The sequence below is a fragment of the Anastrepha obliqua genome, chromosome 4 (assembly GCF_027943255.1).
Source record: "Anastrepha obliqua isolate idAnaObli1 chromosome 4, idAnaObli1_1.0, whole genome shotgun sequence".
In the NCBI taxonomy this organism is placed as follows: Eukaryota; Metazoa; Arthropoda; class Insecta; order Diptera; family Tephritidae; genus Anastrepha; species Anastrepha obliqua.
The window spans coordinates 105,268,536-105,284,552 of record NC_072895.1 but is presented as its reverse complement, the minus strand read 5'-3'; the positions used below and the strand labels follow the sequence as shown (position 1 = coordinate 105,284,552).

Genomic DNA, 16,017 nt, shown 5'->3' with positions numbered 1-16,017 from the left:
CATTTATGTTATTTTAAAAGTATCATTTAACAAATTTCTAAATTCTCTGTACATTAGTATTTCGCCTCTATTTTCTAATATTCTGGCCAACAGTTTGGCAAACAAGGCATTCATGTAATCACAGTGCCAATAAAACTGTTACCTCGAAAATCGATAAATTGTGCATTTTGACATTTCGAATAATCTCAGTTTGCACTGATAAGAAAAATTCCAACCCTCTTTAGTTTGTCCGGTCGTGCAGTGGAATTTAAAGTAAAAAAATTCCTACAGTCCAGCCAAAAATTCACAGTTTTAAAATATGTTTAACTAAAAGTAATGTCTTTGCATTAGAAGTGCAATTAATAAAGATTTGCAACTAGTGAGAAGTTTTAAGTGAAGAAAGCGTCGTAGTAAGGATGGCCAAGTAAGTGATTGTGGGTGTTGCACCATTCATTGCGAAAGGGCCATGAAATTAATGAATATAATATACACACACCTTATTGAAAGAGATTAGTTGATTGGAAAATTAACAAAGGAGTTTATTTATAGAAAAAGTGATTGTTTCTCGGGCCAAGTAAAAAGGTTGAAAATACTTTTTTGTATGGGTAATGCATTCGGGCATACACGCTTCATGCACAATTTTACATATACATAAATATAAATTTTCTCCCACAACTCGTACGCAATGCGGTGGGACCCACGCCTTCAATTTGTCTTGCTTTTATCCATTAGCTTTGAAGTTGTATGCACACCCATATTTTCGTTGTGTTTACATTTTTAAGTGCACCCATACTGACAACAACAACAACAACAAAACAATCAAATCTATTGTATACGCTAATGCTATGAGTACTTTCTGCCCCACCTCTCTACACAAACGATCCAGCTACAACAACTAGAACAACGCAAACAAATAAGCATGCCTGTCGTTCATTTCAACTCTCACGTCTTCTCATATTTCAATCGACTAATTGCCATTCGCTTGCCCACATCACCCCCACTACAACGGGAACACGCCTTTACTATTTCCCACGACTCTGCACAATCACATACTTCTCTCTTCAAACGTATATCAACGTAATTTCGTAATTGATATTTAGTTGTCTGCCACTCTGCTAGTCGCGCGCTTAGAATGCGTCTGGAAGCAAACAAATATGGGCTGGGTACTCTATGGCGTTAGTTACTATAGTACAATGTGGGCGGTAGCGCTAGGGCTAATCGTGCCAACAAGCTGTCTTATCAGTTTCACTTTGGTGACGTGCTATAGCGTTGTAATTGGCAATTTACGCTTTATCACTAGAATGTTGATAGACGTTCATTTAGTCGTAGTCGTGCCAACATGCCAACTCCACAAATACGGCATAGCTAGTGAAGAGTTGTTGAGTAGTAAATCGCATTTATTTAGATGTTGGCAGTAGAAAGATTTTAAAGAAACTAAAATACTAAAATGTTTGCAGGCTTGCGAAAGTACAAACGCTTACGCTGGTCGAAAGTGGAGCGTGCTAATCGAAGAAACATTGATGGAAGGTGTTGTTGGTGGCCAAAATTGTTGACAAGCCATAGTTATTATTCTTGCTTGTTTATATAATTGGTAATTCATAATTGGAATTATTTGCAGGGAGACGATGATTGTTTTCGTCTACGACAATGAGTGTCTAAAAGAAGAAGCCGATGATCCCGTGAAGGCAGTGCTTTATTTTCATCCCAGCTGGGTATCGGATACGCAGAAAGTGGCACTTTGTGGACAGCTAATGGGCATATCATTCTTTCTGAAGGATTGCTTCTATAAGCCAAAGGTTATGGCTTTGCAAAATGGAAAATTTGTGCTAAAGGAATTCGGCAGATTTACGTTGGTGAGTTTACCACAAGCGTTTTGTTGATCTAATTTTCATTATTTTTCTCTTGAATCGTGCAATTTATCTTGCAGGCCGTTGGCACCGATCGTAACATCACCGATTATTTGCTCGAGCAACGCGCTGATTTGCTCGCTTCGCTTGTCAAGTTTTTTCATCGCGATTTGCAAAGTCTCTTCGATCAGTTCCCACAGCAGGCACAATATAAAAACCTCTCGGAAAAGTTATATCATATATTCGAAACATATCTGCCGATTTTACAACGTAACGGACATATTTTTCAAAACGTACCAAAGCTGCGTATGCCTAAGGTAAAAAAAAAGAAACTGCTTATATTTTAAATAAATTACTAAATTCTACCTGCACCTTTTCAGACGGCCAGCAACATATTTTTGGATGCCATACAAACACTACAATGTTGTCAGCAAACAAAGGGCATTCTGGGCGGTGCCGTGCTCTACCATAACAAGTGTGTAGCTTGCCATACTTACTGTGCAAAGGCATATTCCAAACTTGTATTTAATTAATCTTATTAATTTCCAATAGAGTGGTTGCTTCCCAGCTTGGCGACGCCATTACCAAGCAGCTCGTACTTACCGATCCGCTTCATATACGTACTACCGCCGAACAGATACACATCACCGATTTCCATATACCCAATGGCGTGCAAATGTTAATCGTTTATGTGGATGTGCCGCAGTATAGTCGCTTAGCTGCGGACGCACAACGCGCACAAACTTTGCAGACCACCCAATTGTCACAGGGTCTGTTGCCCTTTCAGTATTCGAAGCGCAAAATGAAACGCGACAAGTCGTTAATTTTCACTAACATACCAGAGGAGTGCAGTACAGGTGGCGGCACGGTAGGTGAGCATGTGGAGGAAGGCGTGTCCACACCTACGGCTGTGTTGCAAACGCCGGCAGCCGTGCGGCCAAAATCGTTGTTGATACGTCCCACCCACCTACCGTTGCGGCATCGCAACGGCATGGGTAGTTCGAAGGAGCTGCCTGAGTCGGGCATAGCTTCGATAAACTTTGATGAGACAGATTCGTATCCGGAGTTCATTGGACGCACCAGTGTGTGTTCAACACCGATGACTGAGAATAAAGTGCTGCAAGTGGGGAATATTATGTCAATTTGCGCCAATCCAGAAGTGAGTTTCGGAAAACGAAATTTTATACATGTAAACTTGTAAAAATTTACTTGCATTTCATTCTCTTTCAGGATGAAAGTAATTCGAATAAGCAAAAGACACAAACTGCAAACCGTCGTAATTCGCTGCGTCTTGATTTTGAGAAATTCTTTCAAAATTTTATTGCTAATCCTAATAAACAATTGGAGCGTCGTAAATCCTTTACCGATTTACAAGATTCACTTAAGAAAATCTCGAAGAAATTGTCACTGAAACAATTTTCGCATAGCTTTAAGACTGACGTCAATCGCAATGGCAGCATCAGCGGCATCGAGGCCATCGAATCGCCCGACTTTATAGAGAATGACGATGATGCAGAGCAAAATTCAGACAACTCGGATGAGAATAACCGCATTTCACGAACCATAACAGATCCCACCTATCCTGTTTTTAACGAGAATGGTCAACCCATATCTCGTAGTCTTTTCCAAGAGTTTATCGAAAAATACTATCGCCTTTGGGCGGAAAGTGGCAGTGGCAATGGCAGCGCAAAAAAGGATATAGAAATCGCACAACTCATTGAGGAATTCAAAGAGTTTGATAAAGAGCTGAAAAAGTTGGATGGGTCGATACGTCAGGAAATAGGCGACAATACCACCAACACCACAACGCTCAAAGCAGATCGAAATTTAAATACAGAAGCACCTGCAGTTGTGGCAACGCAAAAAGCTAAAACTCCACTAGACAAGAAATCCCTTAGTCTTCCTCTGAAGCCACTCGCCGATACAGCGTCAAACGAGCAATTTGCTGCAGCGAGTCGCAAGCAGCCGGGTGGTGTGCCACTCACGCCACTCATGGCTAAGCTTTCAGTGTTGGCTCTGAATGAGGAACATACGAGTAATACGTGGGATGCCAGTTCGGTAGAGATTCAGACACCGCTAAACACATCGAAAGTGTTTTCGCGCCGCAGTTCATTGAAATGTGAGGACGCTGTAGACGCCTTGGCGACATTGCCTACCAACGTACAGAGCACTTCGAATGGCTTAAAGCGGCTGGAGTTGTATATGTGTGGCCAGCAAAATATGACTTTGTTGTTGTTAATGGAAGAGGGAACCGCGCGCCAGCAGCCCATTGTGCATAATATGGTGAGTTGACGTACATACATACATAGGTTGAGGGATATTTTTCTGCGAAAAGTGGATGGCACTGCTGAAGAGTTCGTAAAAAAATTTAGGCTATAGTTGTATACATCTTTAACCTCTAATTTCATTGGGAAAGATGGTAACTCTATACGTATAAACTGTTGGGAACTTAAGGCCTCTTAAACATACTCGCTAGCGGCGAATTTTGCTCGATAACTTTGTTGTTGCTGTCACATGCAAATTTTTAGTTAAGTTAGTCGAGCAGAGAAGAACAGAGGCCTTTAGTATAAAAAATATTAAACAATATTTTAATTTTAATTGTATTTTTAATTTTATTATATTTTTTTATTTTTATTTATCTTTTTTAATTTTTTAAATTTTGTTTTTTATTTATTTATTTTTTTTATTGTAATTTACTTTTTAATTTTATTATTGCAAATTATTAATTATTATTTTTTAATTTAAACATTTTTATATATTTAAAATTCTCAATTTTGCAATATTTTTTAATCAAATCTAATCTTAATTTATTACTTTTTTAATTTTGTTATATTTTTTCTATTTTTAAATTTTCTTTTTAATTTTATTATATATTTTTTCTATTTTTATATTTTTGCTTATACTTCTTATATTTTTTTTAATTTTCTTTTTAATTTTATTATATTTTTAATTTTTTTTTATTTATTAATTTTATATATACTTTTATTTATAATTTTTATATTTTTTTTAATTTGTATTTAATTTTATATTTTTTTTAAATTTTTTTTTATTTATTTACTTATTCTAATTTTTTAATTTTAGTTTTAGTTTTCTTTTAAATTTTATTATATTTTTTTTCTATTTTGTATTTATTTATTTTATATATACTTTTAGTATATAATTTATTATAATATAATTTATTATTATAGAATATAATATTTATACTTTTTAAATTTTTTTTAATTTTTATATTTCTTTAAAATTTCCTTTTTAATTTTATAATATTTTTTCCTATTTTTTAATTTTTATTTATTTATTTACTTATTTTACTTATTTAAATTTTTTTATTTTTTAATAATTTTGTTTTTAGTTTTAGTTATCAGTTCTCTTTTAAATTTTATTATATTTTTTATTTTTTTGTTATTTATTTGTTTTATATTTTTATTTATACTTATTGTATTTATTTACATTTTTATAAATTTTTTTAATTTTCTTTTTATTTATCTACTTATTTTAATGTTTTTCTTAATTGTTTTAATATTTTTAACTTTTATTTTACATTTTATTTTATTCTTTTGTTTTATTCTTTTATTTTATTCTAATGTTGTTTTTCTTAATTTTTTTAATATTTTTATTTTTAATTTTTTATATTAAATTTTATTATATTCTTTTTTTTAATTTTTTATTTATTTATTTCATATACATATATTTTTACTTATACTTTTTTATATAGTTTTTTGTTTTTAATATTTTTTTAAATTTTACTAAAATTGTATTTTTAGTTTTAATAAATTTTTATTTTTAAGTTTTAAATTTTATTTTTTAATTTTTTTTCTTAATTTTATGATTTTATTTCTAGTTTTTAATTTTTGTTTTATTTTTAATTTTTGTTTTATTTTTAATTCTTTTATTTTTTATTTAATTTTTTTTTTTAATTTTTTTCACTTGCAAGTTTATTTTACTAAAGTTTTATTTTTAATTTTTGTATTTTTTTATTCTTACTAAGATTTTATTTTTACTGAGATGTTTTTTTGTTTCTTTTTCCAGTTTGATATTTGCGTGGCGAAATTTCCGCACATGGAATCACATTTAAATCAAACACTCAATGTCAATGTGGAGGGCGATAAGCGTGAAGGCGGCTACAGTTTCATGTGCATCGATGCAAAGTGGGATACGCTAGAGCGCAATGGACCATGGAATCCGTTGGAATTGAATACACTGGAATGCATACATCGAGACTTACAGTCGAATGTTGAATTAACGGATGTGGTTTTGAGGTAAACAATTTCCACAAAAATTTATATTTTTGCTGAATAATTTGCCTGAAAAGCTAAAAAAAAATTATAATACCCTTTCTTTTATAGGTCACACGACGCCGTCTTTTATGGCTACAAATCGGGACGCACCGAAGTTTTTTACAAGGGAGCAGCACACCCAACTTGCGGCATACCGCCACCCTCCGATCCCATGGGAAATGTGGCGATGCGCGCCAAAACTCAGCTGGAGCGTGATCATTCGTACATTCTATTTTAAAATGAAGTAGTGGTAGGTTTTTAAAAGAACTTATGGAATTCTCAGCATTTGTGTGTGTTGCCATTTTGCCACAATGCAGCTGTTAGCAAAGTTAAAGGGAAAGCAAAATGAAGTTAGTAGTATTTTTTCTCTATTTTTTGTTTCTATAGTAGCGATATTCAGAAGCCAAAAAATGTAGTTGCAACAAAAAAAAAGGAAACATTCACCTTAACTAGATAACTCAATAGTGCGCCACTGGCCTAACGCCGCTTATCATACATACCTACATCATAAATACGAGATACTCTGACGAAACTACTCGCAACATAAAGTTTAATGTGAAAGTCAAAAGTGAATAGAAAGAAATGTGGTTGGCAATGTAATATTTACGCAGTTAGTTGCTTTCTGTGGACGTGGCTGTATGTAGCTTTTTAATTATTGTATGTACTTATGCAATACGTTTTTTAGTTGATAGGCAAGAAAGCGCATGCCAAGGCTGTCGGATGGTGAATATTTATAAAATGACCTCGAATGGAAAATAGTTTTAGAAAATCGATTACGAACATGTTAAAGCTGCTCATGAATGAATGTTTTTTTTTTTGAAAATCACTGAGTTGTTTTGTAAATGGAGATCTTAATTCTCTTTTTTGCTCATAAAAGTATGCATCATTTTTTGCTGAAAATTTGTTAGAACAGTGTACTGAAAAACCTCACTTTTTTCTTGAAATTTTATTAAAATTTTTTGTTACAATTTTATTTAAAAAAACAGCAGTCCAAAAATTTATATTTTGGTGTTATGCTAAGAATTTGTTAAAATATTTATGGGTTATTTTAAAAACGGCATTTAACTTTTGTTTAAAAATTTTTGTTAAAAATCGTATACTTATTTGTTAAAATTGAAAAAAAAACAGCCAAAAAAGTAGGATTCGCTTTTAAATACGTCGATAATTTGTTAAAATAATTCGTAAAAATATTTTTAACTTTTGTTTAAATTTTTTTTTAAATCGTTCAAAAAATTATATTTCGCTGTTATGTCGAGGATTTGTTAAAATAGCGCATAAAACGGCATTTAACTTTTGTGTAAAAATTTTGGATAAAAATCATATACTTTTTTGTTAAAATTTTCTTCAAAAAAAAACAACAACAGTTCAAAAAATTATATTTCACTGTTATGTTGACGATTTATTAAAGTAATTCCTAAAATGGCATTTAACTTTTCTTTTAAAATTTTTAATCAAAACCCACTCACTTTTTTGTTAAAGTTTTATGAAAAAAAAAAACAGTCCCAAAAAGTAGATTTCGCTTTTGTGCCGAGAATTTGTTAAAGTAATTCATAAAATGGCATTTAACTTTTATTTTAAATTTTTTGTTAAAAATCTCTCAATTTTTTTGTTGGGAGTTTATAAAAAAAAACAGTACAAAAAATTTGATATCGCTGTTAGGTTGAGATTTTTTTGAAATAATTCCTAAAATGGCATTTAACTTTTATTTTAAAATTTTTGTTAAAGACCGATCACTGTTTTGTTGAAATTTTATAAAAAAAAAACAGTACAAAAAATTTGATTTCGCTGTTAAGTTGAGAATTTTTTAAAATAACTCATAAAAATACATATAACTTTCGTCTTAAATTCTTGTTAAAAATCGCGTACTTTTTTCTTGAAATTTAATAAAAAAAAAACAAAATAACAGTCCGAAAAAGTATACTATTATCTCGGGAACTGATCGCCTAAATTTAAAATTTCTTTTATTTTTTTTAATCCGCTCATAATTGTATACCTTGTTTTTCTGTTAAGAGGCAGAGACAAGGCAGCTCATAGAAGTTAGCTTCCCTTTGTTTTGAAAATCTGGTAACGCAACTCATAAAAATGGAGTTCACCATGCCAACGAGTATATTTTACTTCCATGTTGAACTTCTTTTAACACAAACCATGAATTTAGACCTTTTTTTTATTTTTAATTTAATTCGAAGGCGCGCATAAAAGTATACTTCACTTTTATGCTGAAATTTGTTTGAAGCAACTCATATAAAAGTAGAATTTTCTTCGTAGTGAAAATTTGTTAAGGCAACTCATAAAAGTAGACTTCGCCGTCCATTAAATAGACTTCACTTTTATGCTAAAATTTTATGTAAACGATTCGTAAATGTAGACTTATTTTTATGTTACAGTTTTTTTTTTAGAAGCTGCCCATAAAAGTAGAATTTCTTTTGTGTTGAAATTAGCTTGAGGCAGTTCATGTAAAAGTAGATTTTTTTTGTGTTGAAATTTGTTTGAGGCAGTTCACGTAAAAGTAGATTTTTTTTGTGTTGAAATTTGTTTGAGGCAGTTCACGTAAAAGTAGATTTTGTTTGTGTTGAAATTTGTTTGAGGCAGCTCATTTAAAAGTAGGAGTTTTTTCTGTTGCAATTTGTTTCCGGCAGTTCATATAAACTGAAGAGTTTTTTTCTTTGAAATTTGTTAGGTCATTTCATTTAAAGTAGGATGTTTTTGTGTTAAACGTTTTTTAAAGTAAAAATACTTATATATCATATAAAAGCAGCCCATAAAATTAGGCTTTACTTTTGTGTTGAAAATCTGTTAAGAAAAGCCCATAAAAGCAGGCTTCACTTTAAGCGTTTGAAGTTTCTTGTGGGCTAACAAAATATTTGACTGCAATTTTTTAACATAAATTATTATTGTTTTGTTAATTGTAAGAAGAGTTGCTCTTCATCATCATCATTAATTCCTAGAGTTGGAACATAGTTCCACAATTCAAGTTGGAACACAGGAAAATACTTTCAGGAGTATTTCTTTGATTTTCTGCTATTAAATTTTTATGAATTAGAATCTGAATATTAGAATTTCAAGAGTATTTCTTTGATTTTCTGCTATTATATTTTTATTTGATATAAAAAAAATCTGTAAAAGTTACATTTCACCTGTCTACTAAAAATTTGTTCCATTAATTGAAAAAAAATACCAATACATTTCTAAAAATTGATTATTCGACAGCTGTCAATGCGCTTTCACATATTTTAAAATCTGTTGCACACCTCGAACTATGCCAAGTTCTCATATTTACTCCTAAGTTTTTATATATAATAGTTTAAAATTTTGTTAACTATAGCATAAGATTTAAACTAATTTTTTTATACCTATTCGCTTTGTTAAATATCTGTAAAAATCCAGAAAAGCTTTCTTTGTGCAATGCTTCTAAACGTAGTTTAAACTAATTTATTATTAAGTGCATAAATCAAAAAACAAAAACAAAAAAAAAAAAACGTAAGCAATTGTTTAGCTTAAAATTTGTACCTTAAAACTGTCCATTAATGCTTTTTGTAAAAAGCGTACTTATGTAACAATTATTGCGTCGCATCATACAGTTTTTAATCTCAAGATATGATTTTGAGACATGAGCAGAGTTTTTATTACCAATACACATACATACATACATAGATGCATAAATATATATTATAAGCAAAAATAATTGACGAAAAATCAGAAAAATACAATGACGTGCCAATTACACATTCCATTCCACTAAATTAAATAGTAATCGTATAAGTTTTATTGCGAAAAAGGTTAATGGTGGTGTAAATCTGCATAGTAACATTTCTGTCGACTTTTGTCAAAACAACTTAAGGTGACTTGGCACTTGCTACCTATTAAGCAATAAACAGGGTGGCGCGTAATTAATCACCCTGTGAGAAGTTTTATAATTTTTGAAAATGCCGCCGTACCCAATCATATTTGACACTTGTGAACGAGGCAGCTGCACTATACAAAGAGACGAGCAAGCAATGGAGCGCTTAAAGGGCAAAATAAAGACTTGCAAATGCTCTAAAAAGCTTTTTTAATTAGTAAATACTAAACTTTTGTGCTCCAATGCAATATTGAAACTATGGATCATGCTTAGCTACAGCTTAAGCATTCAACTTGAGAAAATTTGTATAAAAATGTTAAATTTTTCTGTAAAAAATCAATATTGATTGGCCTAAAAGCAAGAAATGCGCAAGTGCGTTAAGGGGACCCGGTGGTCTAGAAATTTCAAAAAATTGATTTCTTGTTATTTCGATATTTCGAAAGTAAAGTATCTTAAGAATATACTGTGAAATTTTGATGCGGAAATTCCCAATATTATAGCTTCTACACCTCACTAACTAGGTAGAGAGCGGTCCGCGCGCTCCTGCATCTCAAACTTTAAACCCATTTATCTCGAAACGACTTTTTTCGGCCTGGTGTTGTCAAGAAAAAAAAAAAAACTATTCAACCGAATCGCCTAAAATTTTAATATGTTGTTCACAACGTCAATGGCTATCGCCCGTACTGGAATCATATTATTATTTCGTACTTTTTTTTTAAATGAACTGAAAAAACCCGATTTTTAGAGTGACATATTCAAAACCGCGCCATTTTATCAATTTTTTATTCTTTTTTTATTCTAGTACTTTGGGACATAGCTAGAGTGATACTGATTAATAATTTTTTTGGTTTTTGTGTTTCAGATAAATAAAAGAGCCAAAATGGACAACACCGTCTAGGTCCAATTTTTAGGGAGGGTCAGCCCTATTTTTTTAAATTAAAAACAAAAATTTTTTGTTGTAAAAAAAATCCTGAATTTACCCTAAATTTTCGAGCTCGAGACCACCGGGACCCCTTAAGTTGTTTTATCAAAAATCCACAGTTTTGGTATAAAATGCTGAAGATGCTGCTGAGAATTGCTGTGTGTGAGGATTAAGATTTTAAACGCATGAAAAAAATGTAATAAAATTATCATTAACACTTTATATTCGCACATATGTGTGAATCAAATCAAAAGGCGAGTAAGGACGCGTTTACATAGACGCTTCTTATTTGATGGTCCCTTGTGAAGAGTGCCATTTTTCGCACTTTAACTGTTGCGTGCCTCACACTGAGCTCGCATTTTTCAACATTCTGCGTTGAAGTCAACTTCAATTCGCCATTTTAGTCGCTCTTGACTGTATGTAAACACGTCCTAACTGCATTCATTATCACGATCACTCTTCACATCATCAAAGCTCATTGTTTGCCATTGCAAAATCGCCGCCCCCAAGCAACGCCGTGCAATTAGTTGTAAGTGAATGCTAGCAAAAAAGAAAGAGAAGGAAGTAAATGGAGAGTTTAGTGCAGCAGTTAGATTTATACTTGAAAGAGAGAGAGTTGAAGAGCGTAAGCGAGATACAAAAATGAAAGAGTTTAGCTGATAGCAGCATCTATTATACAAAATAAAGTGCAATTTTTTCGTTACTATTTTCTATACTTAAATGTTTAGCTACTTAAACGCTTTCTTAAACATTTCAATTGTTAACTTGTATGTTATTGCTAATATATATTTTTTATTTATTATGCTTTTGCTAAACTTTTACGTCTGCATTGTGCACTCATTTAATTTAAGCGCATAGCAAAAGGCATTTCATTGCTATCGTTTGGTTAATATTATACATATATTTGTAGATGTGTGTGTGAATTTTTAAAAACAAATAAAATAATCCAATTATGGCGTAGTTTATATTGATATTTGATAAATACAGGAATAACTTGTGAACGGATTGTAGTAGGGAGATTTATTGGAATAAAATACAAATATTAAATATGGAAAAATATCAAACGTACACATTGTAATTTTTATTTATATTTTAAAATAGGCGAAAAAAGTATGGAAAAAAGTATTGATTAATTGAAAGTAACATTCTTTAAAAAAAATTGTTAGAAGTCAGCTCTATTAAATCGAAAAATATGCACAATTATCTGCGATATCTCCACAACTATGTGAGATATAGAAAACTTTTATCAATTAACTTTCGTTCTGGTCCATCGATTGGTATGAAGAATGGAAGATTAAGAGACGCATAAAATAAGACGCACAATGAAAATTCCAAATTAAAAATGCCGCAGATTGGCGAAAAATCACTAAGTGTGATGAGCTGTAATTCGTTATTTTTAAGGAAAAGTGTGGTATTTCACATTTTCACTTGTGAGCTTTATTTGTATTATACTTTTTTCAGTGAGTTCGCCCAAAAGATGGAATTAATTCGTGAAAATTTTCGTGCGATGATTTACTACGACTTTCGACTCGGATTATCGAGACAGGTGAGCATTGATTAATTTAGTTCGACTTTTCACGTTGAAGCACCACACTTGTGGCCTTCGATCTCTGCAGGTTGAATTTCGTGAAGATCATCCTAAAACGGTTGTCGTGCCGCAAAAGAGTTAATGCTGTGCGGCAATTGATAACGAAGGATTATCCTGCGACATATCGCGAGATAAAGACATCCTTGGGCATTGGCGGGATCAGCAAACATTCAATATTGCATGTACATTTGGTTGTCAAGAAGATTTGTTCTCTTTGGAATCCGCATAAGTTGACAATTGCATAAAAAGTAACTCGTGTCGAATTGTTGAAGAAACCAGCCGCGGTGGTTCAAACCACATCTATGTATGATATCGTAACAGGTGACGAATCTTGGATCTATTTAATGACCGGAAACTAACAGCAATCGAAAGTCCGTGTGCTCCGAAACGAGCTTCATAAACTAAAAGTTGTTCGCGTAAGAAGCACCTCAAAGCAAATAGTGTCCAATTTTTTCGGAAAATCTGGTCATGTCGCTACTGTACCGCTAAAGAAACTTAAAACAGTTAATTCCCAGTGGTACACAGCCACTTGTTTGCTAGAAGTTTTTGAAGAATTAAGGAAAACTAACCTCATCAAGCCAATGGGAGCTCTCACGTATCGGGTCACACAAGAGCGTCTGCGAGCAAATCGAATTAATGGGTCATCCGCATGCAGCCTCGATCTAGCACCTCATTGACTCATTGAAACCAGCCCCAAATATTATTTACAGAAAGGGTTGCCATATTTTTGTTTTTTAACAAAAAGAAAATATCCAAAAAATGCTTAAGTTTAATATCAGGTCAGTCCATAAGTTCGTGCGTATTTTACCCAGAATTTCACTTGTGTACGATTTTTGCATACAAAAAATTATTCGCGGAATATAACGGAACTATTTATATTTTCTTTGATGTATTGCGCATTCAACAACTGATTTTAATCGTGGATAGAAGCACGTGTTGTTAAAAAATCAAATGGAATCGCGTATAAGATGCATATTTTGTATTTTTTTTATAAAAGCGGTAAAAATGCAACAACTGCTGCTGCAGAAATAAACTCTGTTCACTGAGAGGATACCGTAAGGACTGCGCAAAAGTGGTTTTCACAATACCGAATTGGTAACTGCGACGTGGAAGATGCCCCGCGCGCTAGTCGTCCTGAAGTCTTTAACTCCGACGCCTTGCTCGAACTCGTGGAAGCTGAGCCAAATTTGACAGTCGATATGAAAGCTCAGAGGTTAAATTCATCGCACGGCACAGTTCACAGGCACCTGGTTCAGTTAGGAAAGGTTTCAAAGCTGGGAAAATTGGTTCCGCATAGACTTTACGTCGCCAACCTTCAGCAGAGAGTGAATGTGTGTTTTCAGCTACTGCAACGGCTTGAAAATGAAAGTTTTTGAACCCTATCGTTACTGGTGATGAAAAATGGGTCCTTTACAATAATTTTGTTCGCACACGCCAATGGTTAAATAAAGATGAAACACCAGAACCGACCCCTAGAGATGGCCTTCAAGAAGATTCTCCCGTCTATTTGGTGGGATATGGTATTATGAACTTCTGGAACCAAACCAGACCATAACTGTTGATTATTATTTCCATCAGCTATCAAACCTGAATGAGGCACTTAACAAAAATCGACCGTCTTTAGTGAATAGACATAAAGTTTTGTTTCACCACGACAACGCAAGATCTTATACTGCAAGGCAAACATTAGACAAGCTGAACGAGCTCGGATGAGAGCTAATGCCGCAAAAGAAGCTATAAAAAGTGATATCGTGGCGTATTTTGGCTCCAATGACAAAAACATTTTTTGAGCAGGGAATTAAAAATTTGCCTAAACGTTGGGAAGACATTGTAAATAATGAAGGAAAATATATTATTGATTAATAAATACTTTAAACATCTTTTTTATTAATTTTAAAACCTTCTTTTAAAAACGCACGAACTGACCTGATATGTTTACGCGTTTGACTCAGTAAAACCAGTCCGGAACATTATTTATATATTATTATATGGGTTGCCCATATTTTTTTTTTTTCATTCTAAGAAAGGAAAATAATTAATAAAAATAATCAAAATATATTTACGCATTTGACTTATTAGAGTTGCTGTTGTAACAGTTCATTACGAGTTATCTGTTTCACTAGAGTCGTATCCATTTTTATATACATGCATACCATATAATTATAGAGTTTGTAACTAAATTTTTTTATGAAATGAAAAAAAATAAATAAAATTGCAGGAAAAAATAATATAAAAACACTCCAAGAGAAATCTGTATATCTACTCATTCCAGCTATTCTTCAAAATTATATTCCAATATTTTCAAAAAGAGCTCTCAATTTTACTTAAAAAAAAATAACTTTATGAGAAGCAACAAATTTAAAAAAAATAGTATTTTTCAATATTTTTCTATTTATTTAAAAATAATTTTAAATACTTAATTTGGTTTACTTAAATGCCTATAAAACTTTATTTACAACAACGAGTTTTAGCAATTTAAAAATACTTTGTTTTTTACTTATATACAATTTTTCTAATAAAATGAGACTAATTGACAAGGCATTTTTCGCCGCTATAGATTTCTATATTCGTATTTAAAAGCTAACCTTTTTTGTGTTAAATTAATCGCAGTTTCTTATCGCTTGGACATGAAAGATCAATGGCCGACAGATTGGGCACACCACAACAAAAAATGTTTTTCTTACAGCTTCATTCTCATCATCGTTTGGCGTTACAGCTTCCTACTAGTTTTGGCCTGCTAAAGAGTACGCCTCCATGCTGCTCGGCCTGTTGTTTTCTACCTCCAGTTTTAGTTGCTATATATCTTTTTTCACTTCATCTATCCAACTCGATCTTGATCTTCGTATTGTTTTGTTGGTGTCTGTCTTCGCCCTTCGAACTTTTCTTTAGGTTCTTAAACTGTCCATTCTCATAACGTGGCCTAGCCATCTCATTCGTTGTAACAAACTATATTTTAGCTGTTGATTAGTTCCTCCAGCTCGTCAGTCCATCGTATGCGCCGGTTGCTCAATTCCGGATCTTGCCAAATATTTTGCTGAGAGCTTCCCTTTCAAAGGTTCCTTTTCAAAGGTTTCACTAAATGTGCGTGCTTCGGCTACATAGCACAAAACAGATCGAGCTCTGTTCTATACAGTGCCAACTTGCAAGGTCGGTCAAGGAGTTTTGAGTTTGAAGAGTTTTATACTTAAAACAAGTAATAAGAGGCTGCTCATATTTGTTCTTTTTATTCCATGTCAAACGTGGTTGTTGTTGTTGGAGCAGCCATTACTAGGCATTGCTCTAGTGAAGCACGGACCAAGTGGCCTGCAATAAGCAATAGGTGCTCGAAACGCGCCGTTTCATCACGGTGGGACCAAAGAGAGACGGGTATTAGATGAGTTATTGGGTTGTAATTTCGTTTTTTCCCAACAGAGGATTTAATTGTATTTTTTCACAGCTAACTTCACACTTAAGTCGCATTGTCATTATATTTATGTTTTGATAGCTGATATAGTTTTTGGTCGGTGCTCTTTTAAATATGGAGAGCAATAAGCAGCATTTTCGTCATATTTTACTTTTTTACTATAGAT

General features: G+C 32.6%; 1 protein-coding gene across 2 annotated transcripts; it reads left to right on the top strand.

Annotated features, from left to right (window-relative positions):
• Positions 1-208: 208 nt before the first annotated feature.
• On the top strand, positions 209-7,141 carry LOC129245485 (uncharacterized). Of its 2 annotated transcripts, XM_054883666.1 has the most exons (9): positions 1,214-1,365; positions 1,437-1,506; positions 1,598-1,832; positions 1,907-2,143; positions 2,207-2,301; positions 2,379-2,985; positions 3,057-4,109; positions 5,853-6,082; positions 6,170-7,141. In XM_054883666.1, exons 1-9 carry the CDS (start codon positions 1,281-1,283, stop codon positions 6,336-6,338), a joined length of 2,781 nt encoding a protein of 926 aa, XP_054739641.1. In that variant the 5' UTR covers positions 1,214-1,280; the 3' UTR covers positions 6,339-7,141. The 2 variants fall into 2 exon arrangements, with proteins under 2 accessions (XP_054739642.1, XP_054739641.1); XM_054883667.1 differs by lacking the exons at positions 1,214-1,365; positions 1,437-1,506 and adding an exon at positions 209-403 and having other exon boundaries at positions 6,170-7,140.
• The last annotated feature ends 8,876 nt before the right edge of the window (positions 7,142-16,017 follow it).

What these genes read in the sequence shown, in the direction of transcription:
- LOC129245485 (XM_054883666.1), top strand. Translation starts at nt 1,281, where the DNA reads ATGTTGATAGACGTTCATTTAGTCGTAGTCGTGCCAACATGCCAACTC. An exon ending in CAAAGCTGCGTATGCCTAAG is followed by an intron (nt 2,144 to 2,206) that starts GTAAAAAAAAAG and finishes GCACCTTTTCAG; the next exon opens with ACGGCCAGCAACATATTTTT. An exon ending in AGCCCATTGTGCATAATATG is followed by an intron (nt 4,110 to 5,852) that starts GTGAGTTGACGT and finishes TTCTTTTTCCAG; the next exon opens with TTTGATATTTGCGTGGCGAA.